The 25,499-nt window shown below is 35.6% G+C and overlaps 1 protein-coding gene across 2 annotated transcripts in view; it reads right to left on the minus strand.

Annotated features, from left to right (window-relative positions):
* CNTN1 (contactin 1) overlaps positions 1-25,499 on the minus strand; it is a 354,640-nt gene that overhangs the window by 37,243 nt on the left and 291,898 nt on the right. For both annotated transcript variants that reach the window (XM_014786370.2, XM_087442559.1), the window contains 4 exons: positions 21,230-21,379; positions 11,478-11,548; positions 8,835-9,069; positions 6,280-6,383 (listed from right to left, as the gene is read on the minus strand). In XM_014786370.2, coding sequence (XP_014641856.1) covers positions 6,280-6,383; positions 8,835-9,069; positions 11,478-11,548; positions 21,230-21,379 — 560 coding nt within the window. The remainder of the gene's footprint in view (positions 1-6,279; positions 6,384-8,834; positions 9,070-11,477; positions 11,549-21,229; positions 21,380-25,499) is intronic.

Below are 25,499 nucleotides of genomic sequence, written 5' to 3' on the forward strand. Positions count from 1 at the left end.
GGAGATCAGCCCTGTGCTAACATCCGCCAATCCTCCTCTTTTTTTGCTGAGGAAGACGACCCTGGGCTAACATCTGTGCCCATCTTCCTCCACTTTATATGGGACGCCGCCACAGCATGGCTTGCCAAGCGGTGCGTCGGTGCGCGCCCGGGATCCGAACCAGCGAACCCCTGGCCGCCGCAGCGGAGCGCGCGCACTTAACCGCTTGCGCCACTGGGCCGGCCCCCACATTTTTAAATCTTCATTTCATTGTAACAACTTTTCATCCATTTTAAAGAAGAGAAGCTTTTTAACTAGATTACTATGATAAAGGCCATTTCTAAAAGATACTATGTACTAAAATGAGGAATTAAAGTGACAAAATTTTTCTGTCGTCTTGCTCAAAATTCCATGAGGCAGTTTGGCAATACAAAAGGAAATAAAGCTTTCCTTAATTTTCTCTTTGTATCTATATCCTAAATGACCAATGACTTTATTCATCTGACTTTGGCAGGGATCTGTGTGGTCACACAGTCTCCACTAAAATTCACAATAAATTAAAGCAGTGCGTTAGTTATGCCCTGGTAAGTAGGGAGCAGAAAGAGTTTTTGAGTGTGCCAAATACTCCCTGGTTTCTTTATTTTAGAATATGCGAGTTGCATGACATTGTCACAGTGTACTCAACATTTACAAATGAGAGCATCTGATACAAAATGATTTGATTGAATAATCTGTCTCTCCTTAACTTAAAGCATATGTTTAAATATGATTTACAATGTTTTCAAAGAATCCTAAAATAAATAGTAGATGGATATACATAAAATATAGCATCATCCTTTTTATCTGAACTAGCCACTGGCCATGCACTTAGAGTTAATTTCCAAATAGATGATAAATTTGAGCTATTGCATCTCGATCCTCTCGCTGGGTTTCCCATTGCAGTGAAGCACCAATATGAATTTATGAGAAAATTGCTCGGAGTGAAGGGTGCAACCTGTAGTCATTGGAGCAGAACAAACGTATGGCTTTTGATTAATCACTAGGGAGACCAAAAGAGAGCCTGCATGAATTAGTGGACAATAAACAAATAAAGTAGGTCCTGCTTTACGGATAGTAGAACACAAATTCATTTCCATATGCTCGAGCAACATATAGTGTCTTTACTTCTATTTAATGCTGTGGCATTTTATAATTTTAACTCTTTCTCTACACATTTCTAAAGTCTCCACAGCATCCTGTGTCTAGTGTCGACCTATCATAGTGCTTATGAAACAATTATAGAATTGCTTCGTTACTGGTCTCTACTACTACTAGATTATAAACTCCTTGAGGACAGGTATTCATGATTTATTTTTGAACACGGTGTGCACAGGGCTGCATCTGATGTACAGCACTCATTCTTTCACTGAATAAATATTTATTGGGCACTTGCTTTGTACCAGTTACTGCGATGCTGGGAATGCAGTAGAGAACCAAGCAAACATATTTTGTGCCTTCAGAGATCTTATAAATAAAGGAAGAAATCAAATGCTTAAGTTCACATAAAATTACTAGCATCTTTGATAGAGAGATCTAAGTGTATAATTTTGCCCTAAGAAAATTTACTCTTTATAAAAGTATTAGGACGCTAAAAAGACAAGCCTCAGAAAAGGGGCTAACTCATATTTTTAATCAAGAATAATTATACTTTCCATAAATTTATGGGCTACAATAACACGACTTTTGTACATAGATAATAGTTATATCCCTTCCCAGGAAAATTTAAGAAATTTATAGGAAAAATAGCTCTTTAATCTCATTTTCTCCAAAGAGGCTTAGAATAAAGAAAGGGATGTTACAATTATGAAGTGCTCAAAAATGGTTAGCGCTTTTGAAATTTAGGCTTGCTCCATTTTATTATTTTCTACTTCATTAAACTTTTGTATCTGATTTTCAAGTTCTCTCCTTTCAATTCTGAGTTTTCTGGAAAAAAAATCTTCTGACAAGTGAATATTCTTTGCTAAGGATTTAATACAGTTTTTAGGAAAAATCTAAATATGCTCATGTAAGTGAAAAAATGAGACTTTGACACTTAAGCTTAAGCTCTAAAAAGATAGAATAACTTGGTATCATCCAGATCCAAGACTAATTCAAGTATTAGTACATTCTATGGGCTAGAAATAGCAATAATACAAATCGTTCAAAATCTCTCTTCTTATACCTCTCGGGAGCCATTCAAAGTTCTCTTTTATTCTAGCCATTGGTGCAAGAACCAAACAATTCTCTGCCTGCTTCAACCAGCTTCCCATAAGTACTGCTAGTTATCATTTCACCTCTGCTAGTGCCGCTAATATCTTATGCCCTGTCCTGGGTAGTCTTTGATGCTGCAGTGTGACCTTTGCTCAACAGCCAATGGAAGCAGGAGGGGAGGCGATGCCCCTGGGGCCACCCTTAACCAATGGTGAACTGGAGTGGATGAATGCTTCCCCTTTCATCCCAGGTGGGGCAATTCTGAGCCACATTTATAAAGCTCCTCAAAGATCCCAAGGGATGGAGTACCAGTTGCCCACAGTGGTTGCCAATAAGGTAAAGCGTCTTTCTATCTGAACTTCCCCTTTTCCTGTTCACTCTGCTTTTTCCTCATACCTGCTCCCTGGGATCATACTTAAAATAAACAACAGCAACAGCAAAAAACCAAAATTTCCCACACCTGTGTGTCAGGCTCTACTTTGGGGAGATCCAGAGGAAGATAGACATGTTCCCCAAAGTAAGAAAAAGAAGCACTTCCTAAATATTAGTTTATGCTCACCATAATAATTTAACTTTTAAAAACATTTGAGTAAACTACTCAAGATTAATAATATTTTAAGATAATTGTGAAATCAATCATCTGCACTAATCTCCAATTCAGCTGCTAAGAGCTTTTGTATTCACTACTCCTGATAGCATATTTGGCTTGTTTTCATTAAATTAAGTGAATGTTTTACCTGCTGGGTGAGCAAACTAAGTCTTTTGCAGATTCCTGGGCAGGAGCCCAAAGTTCTAATATGCTTTTGATAAGCAGGACTTCTTGCATTCTTCTAGTTCACCTACACTGCAGGAAAACTGAGTGTTAAGATTAGAAGTGGGAGCTCTTTAACTAGGCAAGAGGGAAAAATTGGGTAAAACTTAAACGTTCTACTGAGATACACTTTAAAACCACAAGGGAAGAGAAGATTATTTTTAAACCCAATTGCCTACAATTCTCACTTGAAATGTCAGGAAATTAACCTTGAGATTGGGTCAATCACAGAGTACTCGGGCTTCTCCAGCTTTTAATTTTTTTAATATACTGGGTTTTTTCTCCTCTATTTTTTTATAACTTAGACCCGTAGTACATTTTCCTGGGAAGTGCTGGGGTCTTAACTTGCTTAGCCATCTATCTTGTTAAACCATTGGCTTCTCCCTTCATACTTTGAAATCGAAACAGTAACCACATCATAATCAGTCAAGCTTTTACCCCCAAAAACAGGGGCATTTTCTTACAGGAGAATAAATGTTACGGATTTTCTCTTTTAAGCTTTCGTGCTTGTCTCTTTGATATTCAAGCCTCTGTGTGAAAGACTTAAAATGTTTTTAATAAAGAAGGAATGGAGACAATAATTCTGTGATTTACTTCCAGGATTTTTAACCAAGCGTTTTCTGGAAAGACAAGAACTAGGTTCAAATCTGGTTATGCCAATTATTACTCAGACAAACATTTCTAAACCTCAAGTTCTCCATCTTTAAAATGGGGATAATAATAGTGTCTACGTCTAAGATTGTGTGGATTCAATACAGTAAACTTAATTAAGTGTTTAGCATAGTAAAGTCACAACAAATATTATCATTCTTATCATCACTAACATTATCATCATTATCGTCATCATCATCGTCTTCAAATGTCCAATGACGTAGAATAGAGAAAAGCATTACATGCAGGTTATTTCATTTCTTCCACACAATAGGATATGAGGCAGTGATTACTCTCATGCTTTACAGGTGAAGAAACCAAGGCTCAGAAAGTTCAAGCAAATTTTCCCCAAAATTCCTAAGTGACAGAGCTGAGATATAAACCCATGTCTGCTCAGCAACAAAGCTCATAATTTTGTACTTAGCGTGGAGTTGCAAAAAGTCAGAAATCTGTGAAACTAAACTCCTTGATGGCAAACACTTTTGCCTTGAAATTATCATTTGAGAAAATCTTATCTGCTACAGATTTTTTCTTTGATGAGGAAGACTTGCTCTGAGCTAACATCTGTTGCCAATCTTCCTCTTTTTTTTCGCTTGAGGAAGATTAGCCCTGAGCTAACATCTGTGCCAGTCTTCCTCTACTTTGTATGTGGGTCGCCACCACAGCATAGCCTGATGCATGGTGTTGGTGTAGGTCCACGCCCGGGATCCAAACCCACAAACCCAGGCCGCCAAAGTGGAGCACACCAGACTCAACCACCACAGGGCTAGCCCCTAAATATTATTTTTTGCTGACTATTTCATTGAGAATCCTCAATTGATGTTTACTTCCCCATCAAAAGAGCTTATATTCTCATTATTGTCTGAATTCATTGGTGCCAGTGCATTGCTACCCATCTCATATTTCCTTTGTATCTCATATTTCCTTTGTACTCTGCGTGTTGGAAGTTATAGTCAATACATAATTCTTAGGCAAAGACAATACATAATTCTCTGGCATGTTTTTAACAAGGTAAAATATGTATTTAGCACTTTGACTCAATGATGGGTTATAAATTAAATAATCTTTTTTCTCTTTTTAATTAGTTAAGAATGAATAATATAAAAGAAGAAAAAAATCCTGTGGTCCAAAATATGGCTTAAAAGCTCCAACTATTCATGTCTTCTCCCAAGATAACTTGGACTTGTTTATCACAGGGGTTTGTAACATCTAGTGAATTTCTCTCTCTTTCTCATTTCTTTTCTACTAGCTGTAAATGTAATTGTCAGTTTAATAAGTTATGAATATTGCATCTTCCAAGTCCACTCCTATCATTCCATTCTCTTTGTAATAACTTCAGCTGAACCCTTGTAAAGATTATCTGAAGACATTTTGAGATCTACCCAAATCATAACCTACAGTACCAAAAAAAGCTTCCTGTTAGTTTGAGTGTTTAAAACTTAAAAATTTGGGATAGTTTTGTGGTACCATCTCAGAAACATGGCCTTGAGAAAGCCAGATTTAACACTTTATTTGATCTCTATCAGCACTCGGAGAATATCTGTTTACTGCCTGCCATCTGCCCAGCACTGTTCTCGGCACTGAGAACAAAACAGACAGAATCCTGCCCTCGTGGAACTAATATTCCACAGACAGATGAAGAAGGGGGACAAGTATTCAGGGGTCAAGCTGACTGGGTGGGGAGTTCACTGCCCGTGGCTCCAGAAGGGCACTCACTGGCCACTCACTGAGTAAAACAAAAGGGAGTTTGTGGTTTGGCATAAAGCCCTGAACTTTGAACAGAAAACCTGAGTTTTGGACGCTGCTCTGACACTTTTCATTGGCACTAACTGACGCATGTCGTTGAATCTCTTTGGCATTCATTTGCTCATCTGCAAAGTTAAGATGATGTCAATTCCTCTTAATTTTCAATCTTTGTGCTTAAAAATATGAGGTGAATTCATTTTTCCTACGCAATCAAGTCTAAATTTTGTTAGCATCATAATAAAGACCCTAACTATCGCTCTAGCTTCAATTTTCTAGGTCTTGTTCCCTTTCACTAAGACAAATCCTCCACTTTCTATCTGGCTAATTTCCACGGGTCCTTTAAGACTCAGTGCAAGGGGAGTTTTCTTTGGGACATTTTGAGTTTTGCCAATTTTCTGCCTTCATAGATAATATTATGAGACATGTATTTCGTATATTTATAAGTGTTTCCCTTAGAGTGACTTTTAGAAGTGGAACCATTGAGCCAAACAGGATGAACATTTTAAGAATGCTTTTATAAATTACCAAAATGCTTTCCAAAAAAAGGTAAGATTCACCAGCATTTTATGAAAACATTTATCTCAAGAGATCTTGCTTAACCATGAGCATTATTACCTTAGTTTTTATTCTGGCCAATTGTTTGTCAACACACGGACTCTACATCACTCCAAGGTGGTTAGGAACCTTTGCTTTACTCTTAACAATTAGCTTATAAATGCCCAACATATGAAACACAGAGAATATAGAGTTAGTTGCCACATAAATTAACGGGACACATAATATTGAAATATGCAACATATTTGAAAACTTATGATGATATATTTATGAATAAATGTATTTAGTTTGATAAAAATTGAACTCACCTGATAGCTTTCCACTATTTTTTCTACAACATGTTCCCAATGAACAGATATCTCTGAAGATGATAACACTTTTACGCCTACTTCTGTTGGGGCTTCACTGGGAGCTGAAATTTGATGAGAACATAACATTCTTATATAAGATGCCTGTTTAACAAAATTCAAACAGCACCATTTCTGTAAGAATGAACTAAAATTATATTTTAATAGTTTCAAATAGTTTTAATATTTCCAAAATAAAACACATCTGATAATTTTATTACCTCTTCCTCTATTTTTACTAATGTTACTTTATTTAATGGTCATCAGTGATATATGCACACACACATGCATATACATGAATGTTAATATAGACATCCATATACATACATACGTATACACACACTTTTACAAAGTGTAGAAAGATCGTGGATTTCTCTGATATCTGTGAGCAAGAACCATTCTAATTTTTTTTGTGTGTTTCTCCCAACTAATCTGTTTAAGAAAGCTTGTGTGCAAATTAAAATTCATTATATTTAGCTTATCGATTCTACATTATCAAAAATAGGAAACATATAGAAAATTATTCATTACAATTAACTTTCAATTTTCTCATACTTTCTATTTATATGAGCTTAAGATACATAGCAATACTTCCCTCTTTCTCTTTTATGTTTAAGCTAAGTTTTTTTTTTTTTTTTTTTTAAGATCTTTGAAACAAGTTGTGACATCCACTGCTTCTTGGGCTCAGGAAAGCTTTTATAAGTCTAATCTTCCACCTGGGCATCAAGTCAAATATGTATCAAAAGGGCTTCTGTTCAGTGAAAAAAAAAGTAATTTACATCCTTTATGAAAATTACACAAAGAAATTAAGGAAATCTTTAAGCAAGAGTGATCAATTTTTATTGTCGTTTATTAACAAGCCATAATCCTCTTTTATGCTAAAAATTTCCCATATATTAACACCATTTCTTTTCCAAATCAAGGCAAACATTTAACTATGATTGATTTCTTAGCAGTGGAAGGAAAGATGGACACACACAAGTTTTAGCACATGCAGGTTTTATGAGACTCATGAACCATTTAGGAAAGAAACATAATTAAATACAGATGGCTATGACTAAAAAGATGACAAGCGTGGCCTTATGCCTGATTACTTCAGCATCAAATAAAGCAGTAAAAAATTGATATTGGGTGAGAAGATAACTTGTAAAATGCTTTTTAATTTCATTGTCTCAGTGAGATGTAATCATGTTGTTCAAACTATTAACATTGAGTCAAGTTACATTTCTGCTGAATCAGAACAAGCATACAGAATGTAAGATTTATTACTGAAGATTAAAAAGTCCTGAATTTATTATAAACCTAAATAATTTCTACTTTTTATTCTTTCTATGTACTTAGTTGAGCTAACTTAAAAAAATATGTGTGTGAATACAAATATATACATATATATTGCTTTTCACGTTTCTATTGGAAGTAAAGATAATGTAATGGTTTGAATACATGTGAAATTTTTAACAAATATGAAAGCTAATAACTCTATGACTGAACAGCATATGTAAGTTCTAAAGGATATCTAAATGTTTATTTTGGAGTAAAAATAATGAAATTGGGTGAACTAATAGAGTGCTTTTCCTCTCAGACATCAGAAGAGTATCTCACGGTTTTACATTCAAACTTCCATTTCTGCTTCTCACACATGTGCAAAGAGAAACTTGGCCAAGGAAGAACGGATTGGGTCAGAGGGCAGTGAAATCTCTATTTGCTTTTCTAGCCATTAATTATTTACATAGTGCACATGAGTACAGAGCTATAATGAGGTCTTATCTTTTCTAACAGGAACGTAAATAATAAAAAGCATAGTAGCTTAAATAGGACATCATAGAAATCAATGTAATTATGTTTAATCTAAAACTATATATTATTTAGCATAGATATATAAAGTCCTCCAGGAGAATGCTCAGTTCAGTTCAAGTTTCTAAAAAAACAGAGAGCCAGTATCTGTATTTTTTTCCCCTAAATGGCCTTCCAGACAAATTTTTCTCTTTCCAAGAAAAAATTTCAACTTGCTTTCTGACTCCTTTTTCATAGAAGTATGCCTTGATTCCCTTTAATAAACTCCTGCACTCTTGTCATGACAAAAAAGTGAAAAATACTACAATTACACAACTTTGAAATTAAACGGGAAATTTGACAAAAAAAGTACATGTTAAAGAATTTGTAAGTACTATTTGTGAATGTACAGACATACTCAGCCTCTGATCAAGTATGGAGAATTTCTGACCGAAAATTATAATCAAGAGGCCAGGAACAGGGGTCTAAACCGATTATTTTAGTGGAGATATCCTAACTACCATGAACACGATCTAAAGGATGAAAAAGATTTTGGCGACATTATTGTCCTTTAGATGGAGAGATTGACATATTAATTTGGCTCAAAATAATACTCGTTTACTAAATGCAGAGTATTGTAAAAAGATCTTAATCAGTAAAGCCCAAAAGACATCATATGAAATGCCTACCGGAGAATTAGTTTTCCCTCCCTCATCATGTCAGCAAGGTCTTCCTTTACCTACCGTCTTGTGCTGAATTAATGACTGCTGTGAGGCTGTAAGGTCCGTCTCCTTTGTTGTTGAAGGCCTTAACCTTGACTTGAAAGGCAGTGGAAGGGCGCATGGTCTCATCTTTATGGACATATCGGCCAGTATCTGGATTAGTAACTGTAACTTTTTTCCATTCTTCCCCATCAAATGGTTTAAATGCCACGATGTAACCAAAGTTGTTGCCATAGTGGTATTCTCTGGACAAAGGCTAAATAGAAATTGCAGTATTAAATAAGTTTAAGCAATACAATTAACAGGGGGAAAAAAACCCATATAAATAATGATAATGATACACACGGAAGCACGTTCTTTGTAAAAACATACTTAGTTCATATGTTAGTGTTGCCTGAAAACAGGCAAAAACATACTCAAACACATGATGACTTCACCCAACCAAGTTTGCTCTTCCTGGAACATCCCAGGGAGGCTCCCACTCTGGGCTTTGTACTTTCAGTTCCTTCTACCTAGAATGCCCTCCCATATGTCAGAAGGCCCCTCCCCCAGTTTCTTGAGGTAAAAATCACCTACTTGATCTTTTCCCTGGCCACAGGATCTGCCTGGTCAAGACACTTTCCACAATACTCCATATCCAACCTCTTTGCTTTATGTTTTTCTCTTTAACACCATCATGATCTACACTATATACTTTACTTATCATCTACTTTATTGTCTCTCTCAGCTACTAGAATATAAGTTTCATGAGGGCAGAGCTTCTGTCAGTTTCATTTGCCTCTTTACCCCTAGAACAAGACCGCAAGTAATATTTATTCAATGAATGAGTACACAAATTTCTTTAGAGTTGAAAGGCTATCATGAGAGAGTTATACAATACTCTAGAATATCTGTATTGCTATCAAACAGTAGAAACTGGTCAGAGGGAAAAAAGAAAGCAGATGAAAGGAGGAAGAGATAACATTGCACTCATCTGTCGGAGGCTGATCTGGGCCCTGGTCTGACTGCAATATTGAAGAAAGTGCTCTGTTTTGCATTGTTTTCTCAGAGTTTCTTATTATTACACATGTCAATTGCCCAATAAAGAAGTCTATGTCAGCCCTGACAATCCATTATTTATAATACTGACTTAAAGCTAGTCCTAGTGAATACTCATCATTTAGTCTTTTTAGCCAATAAGGTAAATGTGCAAATTGTATATTTATTTTTTCACCAGAAAATCAAAGTTAAGCTTTCTTGAGGAAATACCTTGAACTAACATAACATAGTTGCTTGAATGCTTATGCTAAACAGGAAGATACAGAAATATATACAGTCCAAAGGATAGAAGAAGTTGTACTTGGTTGCACAGTATAGATATCCTGAATCATGATCACAAGAATGTACAAAATGTGATTTTAGATTATTAGATAGTATAGCCTAACATTTCCACAATAGTTTAAACATTTTTTTCTTATCGATAGTTCTTTACTTAGTTTTTGCAATTTAAAGTATATCAGAACTAGCTACGGATCTTTCAAAAATTAATGATTCTCAGACCCTATTCCCAGAGACTTGATTTCAAATTTTTGAAATCTAACAAGCTCCCCATCTTATCCTAACGCAGATACCCATAAAGTTTAAGAAAATTAAGCCATACAGAAAGAGTAAGATGTTCTAATTTTCCTAATATCTGCACTTTTGTATGTAACATTGACATTAAAACTTACAAATAAATAATTTGAGATTTGGACAGGCAAAAAGCAATTCCTTTTCTAAATCTTACTTAAAAATGTGATTTAGACGCCAAGTATAAAATCTGACTACACAGCACAGAGTGAAGTCAATTTTTGCTAAATATCCACTTACTATATAAATCAATTTGGTTCATGTAAAGAATAAAATCTGTCATTTTTTTTCTGCAGTCCTCAAAATCCTTTGGAGCCTAAGTTGAGTTCTTTGACTATGTGTAGTGATTAAATACTAAAAATATTTAATGGATACATAGAACTATATATAACACGTTACCTAGATAAATGCCAGATGACTAATTCAGACAAGTTGGTGCTATCACAGCCTTTCCCACACCCAGTATCTCTCATTTCAAAAATCAAGCTAAGGTGCATGGTTTTCCAGATGTTATAGTCTCTGATATAGAACTCCTTTTTAGGTCATAAAAATTTAATAAAATGTTTTGGACACCTCAACAGCAAGTCACTTGGGTGACTTCTAAGACTGACCCATCATGACAGATTACACTAGTGATCAAAGTAAGTCTCAAGTCAAAAAGCAAACTCCAATTTAAAAACAGGTGCTGATACAAAAGTTTATTAACTGAATCTTTGAAGTTTTGAATGTCCAGAGGAAATGTTATAAATTACAATTGGGTTACTGGGTGACAAGGAGTTCAAAATTTCTCTGGAATCAGATACTCGAATGTTTAATTTTTTAGGCCCCCTGATTCCTTAGCATCAAGGATCTATTTTTGCATAGAAACTGCACGCTAAGTCAGAGTAAGCCAGGTAAATCTGACATGCATTTAAGAAAAAAAATAGTTTTAGTAATTTATTCTTGCTTGTACTTTGAGCATTGTCTTTTCTTTTGATTTATTTCAGGAAACAAAATGGGTTTGAGATTAAGTACAGGTAAAGCAGCCTATAATATATGCAACTTATGAATACTTACTGCCCACGTTATGGTCAGCTCTCTGTTGCTTCCACCCCCACCTCCTACATCTGAAGGAGCCACATTAGGTGCTGAAACAAAAAAATAAACAAAACAACAAAAAATAGAGGCTACGCAATTTTTTTCTGACATTAGTGTTCTCATTCACTACAGAAACCATAAATTTTTTCTTTTATTAGGAAAGACAAGCTGCATACATGATCCACTCAATTATAATAACAATGCCTCATAGTAGCTGTAATAATCTGTTTTACTGCCAAGATAAAAATTGATTCAGTGCCATAGGAAATGTGCTGATTTTCTTCAACAAAGCGTAGGGAAGCAAATTGGCCTCCCCCGTCTTTGTGTGTGTGTGTCCTTACATTTAATACGATTTTGAACAATGAGATGTACTTTGTTGGGAAAATATTTCACTGCTCTTACTTTTGAACCCTATGACCTTACTTACTGTTATGTTAGTTTCATGCTTCAATCTACAAATAACCGTTAAGAAATGGTGCATGTGCATTAACATTGGATAATGTTTCTCCAAGATATCTGGAAATATTAGAAATCTAATATTGTTCCTTGTGCTCTCACTTCCAATTCCTAAATCTCTTCTGGAACCTTGCCCCATCAGTGACTCCAACTCTCCCCTACTCCCATCCTGTTATATCATCCTTCAGTTTTCAGTCTCTCTACTGTAGAGACTACTCTTTGCAGTCTCTGCATCCTTACAGGTCTTTCTGTAATACTGCTTTCCTCAATCTCCACATCATACCCTTTCCTGTCACTGATCTGGAAAGAATTGATATATGACTATTTTTTGTACTTTATTCCATAATCATTTTTTAACAACCCATAACCTGTTTTCATGTTATTTCATATGAAATATTTCATATTTCAAAAATTTTTATTATTTCAATACTTTATATTACTGAAATCACTCTCTCAAAAATCGCAAAATTGCTTCTAACTGCCAAGTCCAATGGTGTCTTCTCTGTTTTTCTCCAAGTTATTTTCTCTCCTTTTCTACTCCTACTTCAGAGTAGGCGCTCTCTCCTACTCAATTTGTATACTTAGCACTAACTGGAGTTGTATGGGTAAATAAAGCATAGTTTGTCCCTGCACTTGCACTTAGAGACCACCTACTCAGCTATGTGGATGAAGTCGGTGTTTTTACAGAGGACATAGTTTTTCCCACGCAAACGCTGTGCCTCCAGTCTGAGATATCATTCCCAGATCTGTTAACATTTTAAGGAGAGATGAAACATCAGTTCTCCCTTGAATTCTCAAATCCCTTCCCAATAGAAAATAATCACACCTTCCTCAGTGCTGAAATCAAGGCATTGGTTTACTGAATTGCAGATCCTAACAAATAATTGTGATTCAAAGGTAGATACTTCGAAACTTCTCCTAATGATAGCCATGTAAATTCTTTGGTGAAGTATGTATGTTAATTGCACTGAAACAAGCAAAATGTATACTTTTTTCTGTATCTATAAAACTATATTATGATTGCCCTTCCTGATGAAGAAAATAATATGAAGCTTGAGAGATTTTATTTTACTATTCAACTGTCACCACATGAGTGTTAGGAATGAAACTGAGAGCACAGGGATGTTAGAAGGTAAGTTACTTGTAGCACTTAAGATAAAATACAGATTGAAGGCTGGGATATTAAAATAACTCCTGGAAACTCTTTAAACCCCATAACTCATATTCTGAAGTTAAAACTCTCATGCTATAGAGAAACAAAGGCCATGTTGTCTTATAATCAATGAATAAATCAAATTTTGTGTGTTTAACTCTATGTATAAGTATAGTGGTCACAGGCAAGTAATTTCAAAAACAACTCTAGAATAATTTATACTGCAATTTGTTGAAACAAATATTGCCTTTATCAGGACAAGTATTATTTGCCAAAGCATTTCACTGTAATCCTTTTCATTATAATCAATACTAACCTTTTTATTTAGAACAGAGCTAAAAATGGAGTATGTTTATGTTAGATTGAATTTTTTTTCCATTTTATAATGTTTATCTGAAGCTCTATTTAACACACTTCAAATAAGTAATTTCAAGATTGATTTGCTCTTCAAAAATCACCCATTGAGCTCATGGTGCTGAAAATAAGACACACAAAAGCACAGAAATAAAGGTAACTGGATCTCTTAATAGAGTGTTCTTATATCTTTCTTGGATTACTTATTAACTTAATTTCCTCCATTTAGCTTTGAATGTTCAGTTGTAGCCTCAGCAGCTAAGGGACATTTTTTCACAGATGGAATTGACACATAACATACATTTCTGCCATGAATCTGAGGGGAGCAGCTAGGTGCTGTGTATTTGCTTTCAGCCTGCAGGAACAGGAGGACTTGGCCAAATAGTGATTCCTTTCAGGGAAGTAAATCAGCCTAAGCACAAGGAAGCTTATTGAACTTTAGGCTCCAGGGCTCTAACAGTGAACAAACTAGACTTTCTTTCAATGATAAATCATTAAAAAGAATTTAAACAAATATTTAGGAAAAATACAGAATTATTGAATTAATCATGGACAAACAATTTTTATAATTTTACTGTGAAAGGTTAAAAATAATGAGGTTTTTTTAACTTACTTTTATTTTTTTTAACTTATCCAATTTCAGTCTAATAGCAATTCCCTAATGATCCTTATAAGAGTGCTTCTGTATTTCAGTCATAGATCTAAAAAGTATTTTAAAAGAAAATCAAGCCAATGCCATGACTATTCGGTCCTAGGAAAGGAAACCAATGCTACTAATTTTACTTTTATATTTGAATGCTTAAATAATTTGCATATAAGTACCAATTTGGGCTTTGATGTTTTATTTAACAATGAACAAATTGGCTTGTGACAAATTTTAAGTTATGAAAATCATAGAGTACGTGAAAATAGGCTTTTGATTCAAAATATGTTGCTACTTTGTTCTTATTCATTATTGCTTTATCTTTATAGTCATTTTTACAGAAATAAAGTTACCGTGAATGTAACTTTTCACTTTAATTTGCATTGAAATTTCATTGTGATTTAAAACAAATTTTTTAGTAAGAGATTCAAAATGGTTATAGAAGCAATGCTCTAGAGTCTAGAGATCCAAAGAGATTAAAGTCTTACATTTGTTTTTATTCTATCTCTAAATATATATTCTTTCTGAAGAGCCTTTAGTAAAATCAAGTGAACTGGGTAATATTTTGGTATTCAAATGAGAATGATTCTTTGTAACTCTTATCATTGCCTGCTCTGACGGTGGAGCAGATTGGTAACACTCCTATTGCATCTACCATGTTAAACTGATGTTCCTTCCACAGTAGGTAAAAAAAGATAGGGTGTGAAACAGTTTACAATAATATTAATGTCTTAGAATCTTGACAGGCTAAAATTGTAGGTTTGTTTATTAATCTAGGCTTTGTTCTCAAATAGGAAATTTAAATGGGCAGAGCAGAGTAAATTTATTAACTGCTCAGTGGAATGATAATCCAAAAATATGTCATCTGGGGAAACGTTTGGATGAGCAGAAATGAATGCTACAAACTGAAATAATGATAATGCATAGTAAAATTATCATGAAGGACTCAAACTAATTTTGGATTATTTGTTTAAATTATATAAAAGAATTTATACTTCCTAGTTTATCTCTCTCTGTGTATTAAAAACAAAAACATCTAATGCATTTGTTAACTTTGTTTTCAAACAAAACAAATATTTGGTAACGGATTCTTCTAAATCGTGATATGCAAATATACCGTTGCTTTGGTCACTGCTTCTCTTTTCATCACCCTCTATTAACTTCCAATTGCCAGAGCCATCATCTTACCGTTCTTGTTCCTCCCTTTTCTTCTACACATAATTTTGAGCACCAATTATGGACATTGTGCTGTGTTAAGCACTAAAGACAACAAAATGAATAAAATCTGATTCCAGTCCTGAAGAGGCTCTCTTTAATGTAGTAGAAATTAAATACATACAACTACTTTGAATTCAATGTGTTAAATATCCCCAATTTGTAAAAGTTTGCCTAATGAATGAAGAAGCCCAGCTTGATAAAAGACTCATCTAGAACCTAGAAATGATTTTTACATACCACACCTAATTGGATACTCAGATCAGCACTTTGAAATAAGTACATGGTAAGTAGCGTTATCCTCTTTTTACAGGAAAGGCAAATGAGTCCCAAAAGTTAGTTAAGCAGCCCCGGGTCACACTGCTTACATGTAGAGAAGCTGCAACTTAATCAGGCCTTCTGATGGCTTAAAAATCTATACTCTTTGCTTCTTTTAAAAAAGATTTATCTATTTTATTACTAATGACAGCAACTGACTTTAACATAGTACCTTACTAGCTACAAATATGTTCTTAGCCCCATTCCTCTCCTTTATCAAATCTATCTAAAAAAAAAAAAACAAAAACTAAATGACAGAGCAGAATAGCTTCATTAGACATCAAATTAGAGCTCTATACATAGTATGAAATTGTTGATTCTGGTGTTCTGTTACTTTTTCTCTTTTCCTTCGTAGGTTCACCTGGCAAATAAATGCCAAAGCTGTCAAAACAAACCTGAATGTACCACTTTAGGATATTGACTCACCAAATGCACGTGCGGATCTATTAGCTATGGGGGTACGTCTTACAATGACACATTACTTTGAAGGATGTTTTCGTTATCTCTTTCTTACAGTCAAAATTAAATGGGTTACAATGAATTACAAACACATCTTCTAATTCTTCATTTGGGACCATCCATTTTATAATGCACTTGTCTGAATCTAAAGAATATACCCAACTGTGCACTGCGATCTTAACATTAAGTAATTGGACAGATAAGGGCGTGTGCTGCATTAGATAATGTTGTGCCTTTCAATCAGCATAATGAAGCGCAGGAGCAACCTTTCCATCAAATGGGAACCAGCCTTTATTCCACATAACACATGCTGGCATCTCTTAGATGGTTGTTATAATGGTACATGACAAGGCAAACATCCCCCTGTTTTAGAAAGTATTTTTATTTATTTTCTTGCAAAGATGAAAAATGTAAATGTTCAATTTTATGCATATTCAATCTTTTAAAAAGCAGGATAAAAGGAAAAACAACATTTAAAGAGAAAATCTGTGGAATTTTATTATATTAAATATATAAAATTATTCCTTTAAGATGATTAGATATTACATGAAATTATACGATCCTTTATCAGCTTATAAAATATGGAAATATATTGCCAAATAAGGGGATCAATTATAGAGTACACAATATTTTCTTACAAGTATATTAAAGTTGAAAATGAGCATTAATAGCATAATAAGTAAATGTATTCAGCAAATATTATGCACTAGACAGTATAACTGCTTTCCTTACATGTTTTTTAACCATAAAATATAATCTCATAAGGTAAATAATTTTCATTAGAGATGAGAAAAATGAAGCTCCGAGAGGTTAAGTAATGTGCCCCTAATCACAGAGCTTTTAAATGATGGCACCAGGATTCTACTGAAGGATCAGTGTCTTGGAGCTTCAATACTGCACATTGCCCTTCCAGAAAGTGGTTTATGAGCAAAGCTTTTAGAATTAGAAAACCCTGGAATTGAATCCTAGCTCTGCTTCACATTAGCTGGGTGTAATCTTAACTTCTTTGTCTGTAAAATTAGGAATAATAATACCAATTTCATGAAGTTATTGTGGGAATTAAGTGGAGCAATGAAGGTAGAGAGCTTAGCACTGTGTCTGATAACATGTAGCAAGTGCATAAACGATGGTAGCCATAAAAGTTGATTAATAAAAGATCCTAAAATATTTTCTTCTTAATTTTTTTTTGTGAGGAAGATCAGCCCTGAGCTAACATCCATGCCAATCTTCTTTTTTCTGAGGAAGACTGGCCCTGAGCTAACATCTATTGCCAATCTTCCTCCTTTTTTCTTTTTTTTCCCCTTTTTCTCCCCAAAGCCCCAGTAGATAGTTGTATGTCACAGCTGCACATCCTTCTAGTTGCTTTATGTGGGATGCTGCCTCAGCATGGCCTGACAAGCGGTGCGTTGGTGCATGCCCGGGATCCGAACCCGGAACGCCAGTAGTGGAGCATGTGCACTTAACCGCTAAGCCAGGTGGCCGGCCCCTAAAATATTTTCTTATGAAAGCTTAACAAATGTGTTAGAGGTTATAGGATTTATTTTATTTATTTATTTATTATTTTTTTCTGAGGAAGAGTTGCCCTGAGCTAACAGATGTTGCCAATCTTCCTCTCCGTTGCTTGAGCAAGATTAGCTCTGAGCTAACATCTGTGCCAATCTTCTACTTTTTTTATATGTGAGTTGCTGCCACAGCGTGGCTGACCAGTGGTGTAAGTCCGTGCCTGGGATCAAACCTGCGAACCGGGGCCACCCAAGTGGAACATGCCGAACCTAACCACTACACCACTGAGCCGGCCCCTGGATTTATTTTTTCACAATTGAATGGAATGAATCATTTCATTATATCTCTATAGGGCTGTATCTTGCATTGTGAGTAAGACTGTTATCACGTCATAGGTTTGTTTGTTTATTTTGGCTCTGAAGCCTTTTAAAGGAAGTTATTTTCTAAGCACCCTAGAGAAAGAATTAATTCCTTAACAAAATACCTCTTGAGCAAACAAATGTAAGAAGTGATGCTTAAAGAAGGTGATGCCAAAAGTTGTCAGTTGAAATTAACAACTTTGCCAAAATTTTAGATTTGATATCATTCTGGAACAAATTTTTCCTAGCATTTCTAAGGATAAGAAGACATTGAGGTTGAAAAGTCCCCAGAGTTATATACAAACTACTGGTAGCGATCACATCAAAAAGTATCCTTATCTTATAAATATGATATTAAATATAAATTACATTCATAGGTTCAGATACGAAAGAATCAGATTGAATCTCTTTCTCTCTGAAACATTTTTTTTAATTGTTGATGTTCTTAAAAACGTATTTAATCACTTCTACTCTGAGATTTAAAAAAATCTAAGATTTTATGATAATTCTGTCCAGATGATCAACTGATGTATATTAAACAATCATTTTCTGAGATAAACAATAAAGATATTGTTTGTAACAAAATTCCTAAAGAGGAGAGAGGAAAGTCTACACCTACCATCAATGCCAGAGAAAGCATCCTCCCTCCACCCCCACGAACAATTTTGTACTTCAAAAAATGTGTTCAGGGCTGGCCTGGTGGCGTAGTGGTTAAGTTCGCATGCTCTGCTTCATAGGCACGGGGTTTGTGGGTTCGGATCCCAGGCACAGACCTACACACCACTTATCAAGCCATGCTGTGGCAGCATCTCACGTACAAAAATAGAGGAGGATTGGCACAGATGTTAGCTCAGCAACAATCTTCCTCATCAAAAAAAAAAAAAAAAAGAAATGTGTTCAGATAAGACTTTGTTCATATTGTATTAGTCAAGAGATCATGGAAAATTAATCAAGCTCAATGAGATTAAAAGGTCTATATTTTGAGATAAATATTATAATTTTTTAACTGAAATAATTTTACTTAGACCAACTTAATCATTTGATTGCAATTTTATTTTGAAAATGAATACTTGTTAAATCAAATCCAAGTTTGTGATCTCTCAGCAGGAAATGATGTGGTTAAAACCACCTGTCAGATCATGCCTCAGTTCCTTTTTATTTTTGTTTTTCAAGAAAGGGCGACTGTGTTCAGTCCATCACACAGAAGCCTCTATTACAAACATAGGAGGCTCTAAGAAATAATAAGAAGAACCAAACACAAGGATCCTGGCCATGTGGTATCTATGTTCTATAGGGCTTCAACTTATATTACCTCCATATCCTAATGAGATTTCTGTGAGGTAGAGAAAAAGGAACAACTGTGTCTGTTTTGCAGGTGGATATACTGAAACAAAAAAATTAGTATTTAGGTCATATCTAGTCTTGCAGTGAAGGATGAAATCTAAGCTTCTACTAGAACGCTAATAAAGGTTCACATAAATGGATGCGTTTCTAGAGTCCTGCTTGAGAAATCACTTTTAAGAGCGAAAGATCAACGTAGGAGAATAGGTATTTGAGTTCTGAATCCTGCAAGTAGTTATATTTACTTAGGTAAACTATTTAGTGTCTCTGAATCTACTGCCCATTAATGAGCATTGGATAGTAATACCTGCCTCAAAATATTATTATGAGGATCAACTGAAATGTGTGTGAAAATACTCAGCACAGATCAGTATTTTAGTGTTTATTTTCTTCCTTTATTAAAGAATCATCATTTTTATCTGGTACATTACACAAAATTACATGAAACTTTGAGACAGTTTATTGATGGCAGTCCTGTGAATAAATTGGCTTTAAAAACTAAAGACATTAGAATTCATAATTCTGTTTACAAGTTATGCTAAGGAATTGAGGTGGCCAGAAATGTGGATAAGTGATTTTCAAATATCACAGCAGAATTTTAATGGCAGTCTGTCATCCGATTAAACCCTTTTGCCCCAAATAAAGCACAGAAGTTTGGCAAGGCATAGTAAAAATAAACGAACTCAGACAGCCTACAAAACATTTTCTTTTTCATAGACAGAGAATAATCAAAAAGAGCTATTATTAGAAGCAGAACAATATTTTAGCTGAGTGATGCAGGCGAAAAGGAAAATAGAGTGGAGGACATCTTGTACTGAAGGCCGTTCAAATTGAGTTGGTATTTAGCATAAAAATGTGAACCTAAATTGGAAGAACAGCCAAGGTTGAGCTGTGATAAAAGAGCATATTTAGAGTGGCATCTAACATTAAAAGACACATTATAGCTATTTCTCAGAGATGCTATGACTCCAGAAGTGGTACAGATCTGAGAAGCCCTCATCAGTCTCTCCACTCCTCACGCACCCTACCCTCCCTCCACGTGGCCATTCAGTTGTAAATGTCTTTGAGAAACATGCAAAATTGTGAACCTTCTAAATCAGGGAACCTGCTCAATCAAGAGTCTGGTTACAGTTCAGAATTTACATTAAATTTTATATTCTAAACACCAACTTCATTGAAGTGGTCTCTAGTGGAATATGCAGTGGTTTCTATTTACCTCTCCCCTACGTTATTTATGTAAAAATATTCTTAAATTTTATACAGCAGTCCGCCCCTTATCATCGGTTTCGGTTTCTGCGGTTTCAGTCACCCATGGTCAACGGCAGTCCGAAAATATTAAATGGAAAATCCATAAATAAACAATTTATGAGTTTTAAATTGCAGCCAATCTGAGTCGTGTGATGAAACCTCACGCCATCCCACTTCATCCCACCCAAGACGTGAATTATCCCTTTGTCCAGTGTATCCACACTGTATATGCTGTCCATCTGGTAGTCACTTCGTAGCCATGGGTTTTCAGATTGACTGTCATGGTATTACAGTGCTTATATTCAAGTAACACTTATTTTACTTAACAAGTGCCCCAAAGTGCAAGAGTAGTGATGCTGGCAATTCGGACATGCCAAAAAGAAGACGTAAAGTGCTTCTTTTAAGTGAAAGGAATGTAGTATATCTAGGTTTCGGTACTATTCACTGGGGGGTCTCAGAATGTATCTTCCTTGAATAAGAGAGGACTACTGTATTTCCTTTTTTGATTTTTGACTGTCTTGACATAGAATACACACATATGTGTGAAATACATATACACACACATTTTTTGGATGAATCACTTATCTCAGAGCATTATTTATTTCCAAATACATTCAACTATCTATTAAAGTTGCACTATATTTACAAACCTTTTAAATTTTAAAAAATTCCTTCTACTTACCGGCACCATCCGTTTTAATTTTGTTTGATGGTATACTAGGCTCTCCTATACCCAATGTATTGGTTGCTACCACACGAAATTCATACTCCATCCACGGGATTAAATCCACTGCTCTGGCTGCCTCCATATTTCCTTCAATAATTGGGGGATCTAAATAAAATGAACATTAAATAGAGAATATTAGTTGAGTAACATCACTTTTATAACTCCCAGTTTTCCTTTTACTGTTTTGAGAAAATGGCACATATTCCATTGAGCTGAAATAAAAATAAAAACTAGGAATGACAAAATGTTAAGTTCAAGGGAGTAAGAGGAGAGGTCATTAATAAATAATAAACTAGAAAGAGTGATGTGCAAATGAATCATCTATTTAGTAAGTCTTGGGTGGGAGGACCGAGACTCCACACTTCTAACAAGCTCCCATGTCGTGGACTATGCTGCTAGTCTCTGGGCTACACCTTGAATAGCAAGGAGCTGTAGGCTGAAGGTGGAATCTAGAATGATTTCCTGAGGCAAGGGTATAACTGGGGCAGTTAAAATTTTATGGACTGTCACTGATGTAGTGTATGGTAGTGAATGATTTATTACCAGGCTACCTATATGTTTATACACTGTTTAGTTGGTTTTGTAGATTTATATGCTAGTAGATACTAATGGGAAGATTACAAATTATGGGTAGGATAAGATTCGAGATTGCTTTTTTAACTGAGGTCTGATAACACATACAACCAAAGTAGGACTATACATCATTTTAAGCTCTCAAAATATTTCCACATATGTTTTTAATAATTAACCTACACATACATATGCATGGAAATACCTGTACACCACTAATTTGGAAAAGTTTTTCCTTTAGGCTTGTCTATGACTCATCTTATTATTTAGGGAATTTTTATCTGGCCATGCACACCATGAATAAGTAGCTTTTTAAGGTGTTGTACCCATCTCCACAATCAATGCTAATCACCCAGTGTCCTTTACCTCACCTGCCACAAAATATCCAACCTTATGCCTATATTCAGTCCGTAAATTATCCTGCCTTGTCTAAAGCAGAAGGTAGACCTTATCTCCATCCTCTTAAGCCCTCTCCCACTCTCTTTAACTGTTGAGTTGATCCTTTCTGATTTCTCTCCTCCACTGCTACTATGTTTTATCTCCAGTACAAATTTTTATTTGTTTTATTCTAAGCCCTATGTGTCCCTATAAATGGATTTGTACCTCATGCGTGCAATCTTCTTGGACCCCTTCAGCACTGGTATGAACTACTGGATACATTTTATTTTTCTAAAACCACCCACACAGACAGATTGGGAGCAGAGGTCAGCTTTGCTTTGGAAGCAGATTCCTGCCCCAAGCCAAGTAGAAAAGAACAGTTAGGAGCCAAGGGACTTTGTGTCCCTTCTCTCCAGCCAAGCTCCTTGCAACCTGTTTGTTATCCCTGGAGTCAGAAAGAGAGGAGGGCACTTTGCACAATAGAGGCAAGTACTGGGAATCAGGACCGGGGTCTCAAGTTCCTGGGTGTTAACTGGGCCAATTCTGAGTCAGGCCACTTTTTACAGACCATCTCAGGATTGAAAATCAGATCTTAACTGTATAATGCCCGTCAGAGTTTTCTCTCTCTAAAAAACTAAAATGTTGTATATTAACCTGATAGGTATTTAAATCTTGGTTTTACTTCTGAGTGTAAATTGCAAGTAAAGGGATATAGAGCAGGAGACATACTCCTTGTTTTAATACTCAGGTCAAAAGACCCCCTTGAGAATGTCTTATTTTAGCAACCAGCCATGAGCAGTAGTCCATAGATCTATTTGCAAATACTTCGACTCCGTAAGGCTCAGAATAAAAAGTTTCTGCCTACTCTTTGGAGGAGAAGAGAAGCAAGCTGCACAGGTATCCTAAGGCCATAATGCACAGTGTTTTAATTCACTAGCAGCCATGATGTGGTACTCTGCCCTCAGACCACACCAATTAGCTGTTTCAGCAGCTTCAGAAACAGCTAGAATGACCTCGGGACTAAAAAGTAGACTGTTGTGAGAATAATTTCAGGCAATGTAATGCCACCTGTTCTAGATTCTTGGAAGTTGCCTTAGTGAGTCCTGGTATTTCCTTAGGGTTTAAATTCAACCAGAACCTTTAAATTCAACCAGAACCCTCCATCTCAATCCAAAACTCAAGTATTTGAAACTACCCAGATAGAATTACCCCTCAGAGGTTCTAACTGAAAAAGCAGAGAATGGGTTGAGAATGGAAATGGGCATTTCAAGGCTTCTCACCGGCTCCAATACAACTACTCAGTGTTACGTTAGAGGCTCTAGACCCAACACATAGGTCATCTGGCAGGACTCAGGGAGGAAGCATAGGTGTGGCAAAGTTCCTTGCAGCGAAAGAAGCAAATTGTGCTTTGGCATCCCGGAAGGTGTGATTCATTGATCCTCCTCTAAGGAAAATTTGAATGTAACCTCATAAAAACCCAGAAATTCATATTTGAAATAAGGACAAGAAAAAGTGAAGCTACAAAAAAGCAAAAAGAAAATAGTGAATTCTAAAAAGTAAATATCTTACAATGAGCCTAGTGTTATTTCTGTTTTTTTAACCTATCAATTTGGCAAAGATTTAGAAAGAAAATGCTAAATAAAGGTATGGAGGAAGAGATACGCATATGCTAGTAGTGGGAGTAAAAACTGCTTCTACCTTTCTACAGAGTAATTTTATAGTATAGCTCATGAGCTAAAGCATGTTTACACTCAATAATTTAACTTACAAATATCTGTTCTAAGGAAATAATATGAAGTCCAGAGAAACATTTATTTGCTAAGCTCTTAATTGCAGAAGATTTGTAACAATCAATTCTAGTCTTCCATATGACAGAACTTTAAATACAAGACATTTTTCTTTTCCTTCTTACAGAACATATCCCAGGTTCTCTCAATTGCACCTCATAACATGGTTTCCAGGCCTCTTTATGCTCTGGCCAACATCCCCCTTACACACACACACACACATTCCATCACCAACAATATTCTATAATATTTCCTCTGAAAGTAAAGGAACACAACATTCCAAATGTGACCTGAGCATCTCGTAGAACCCCGGGAATGGCATCAAATTTCTGCTGTTCATCCCCTAAAAAGTCCAAGAGAAATAATATGTACAGTAGATCGCTTTAAAGATATACCATCTATTCTTTCATCTCATTATTCTAAATTTAATCCTTGGACCACTGAAAGTTGATATCTTTGAAAAATATTTATTGAACACCTTAAATAATTACCTTTATAAGACTGAATTTAATCCTGTACCTTCCTCTTTTAGTGGACACCACCATAAATAAAAACCACTTGATTTTTATTTCTGTATTTGTTGCAAAAAGTATTTTTCAATTCCACTTAGGATATAGTCACAAGAGAACTTGACTTACACAACTAACAAAAAGAACACACAAGAGAACCTATAAAATCATCATTTTTAAGAGCCCACCAGAAAGCTGCGTTTGTGAAGAAATCTAATGAACTAAAAGTCATCATTGGCAGAGCAATGGGGAGAGGAGGACCTGGTCGAAGATGTTCATAAGAAGAAAGTGTAACTTTTCACAGATATTTAAAGACAAAGTACAGGCTGGCATGGCTGGTTTGAATCCGTGGGATTGAATCCCAAATCAAGGAGAGTTGATTGCACCCACTGGCAAATTTTTTTTCACAGGTCTCCAGCAAGTATACTCAAGAAAGTCTGGAGGCAGGACAAGAGAGCCAAGAGAGAATTCCCTTTGAGGCAGACACCTCAGTTCCGCTTAAATCTAAATGCTGAGCAGGAAAGCTGAGACCCCACATGCAATCTGGGCTTACACTGAGCATGAATACTTGGCCATGTGTGGCTAGGTGAGTGGCAGGAGAGCTAAGAGAGACCTGCCTCCTTTGTGAGGGACAGGTGCTTTGGGTTTGCTCAAGTCTGAGGGCAGGGTAGGCCTTGCAGGACATTTGGTCCTGTCCAAAACGTCCAGAAGAGATTTGGTCCAGGCCAAAAGGTCCTTGAAATTTCGTCCTGTCCAAAACCATTTGGCATGGACCAAATATGCTCACAGACATTTTGGACAGGACCAGATGTCTTATGGACCAAATATCTAAAAACATTTCGGATAGGACCAAATGTCAAGGGCCTTTTGGTGTGCACTGAATGTTTCCATGGACGTTTTGGACAGGACCAAATGTCTGCTAATCAGGGCAGGAGAACTGAGAAACAACCCCTCCCCAGGCATTCTGGGATTTAGACTTAT

Source organism: Ceratotherium simum, chromosome 17 (genome assembly GCF_057802395.1).
Source record: "Ceratotherium simum simum isolate JZ-2026a chromosome 17, ASM5780239v1, whole genome shotgun sequence".
NCBI lineage: Eukaryota > Metazoa > Chordata > Mammalia > Perissodactyla > Rhinocerotidae > Ceratotherium > Ceratotherium simum.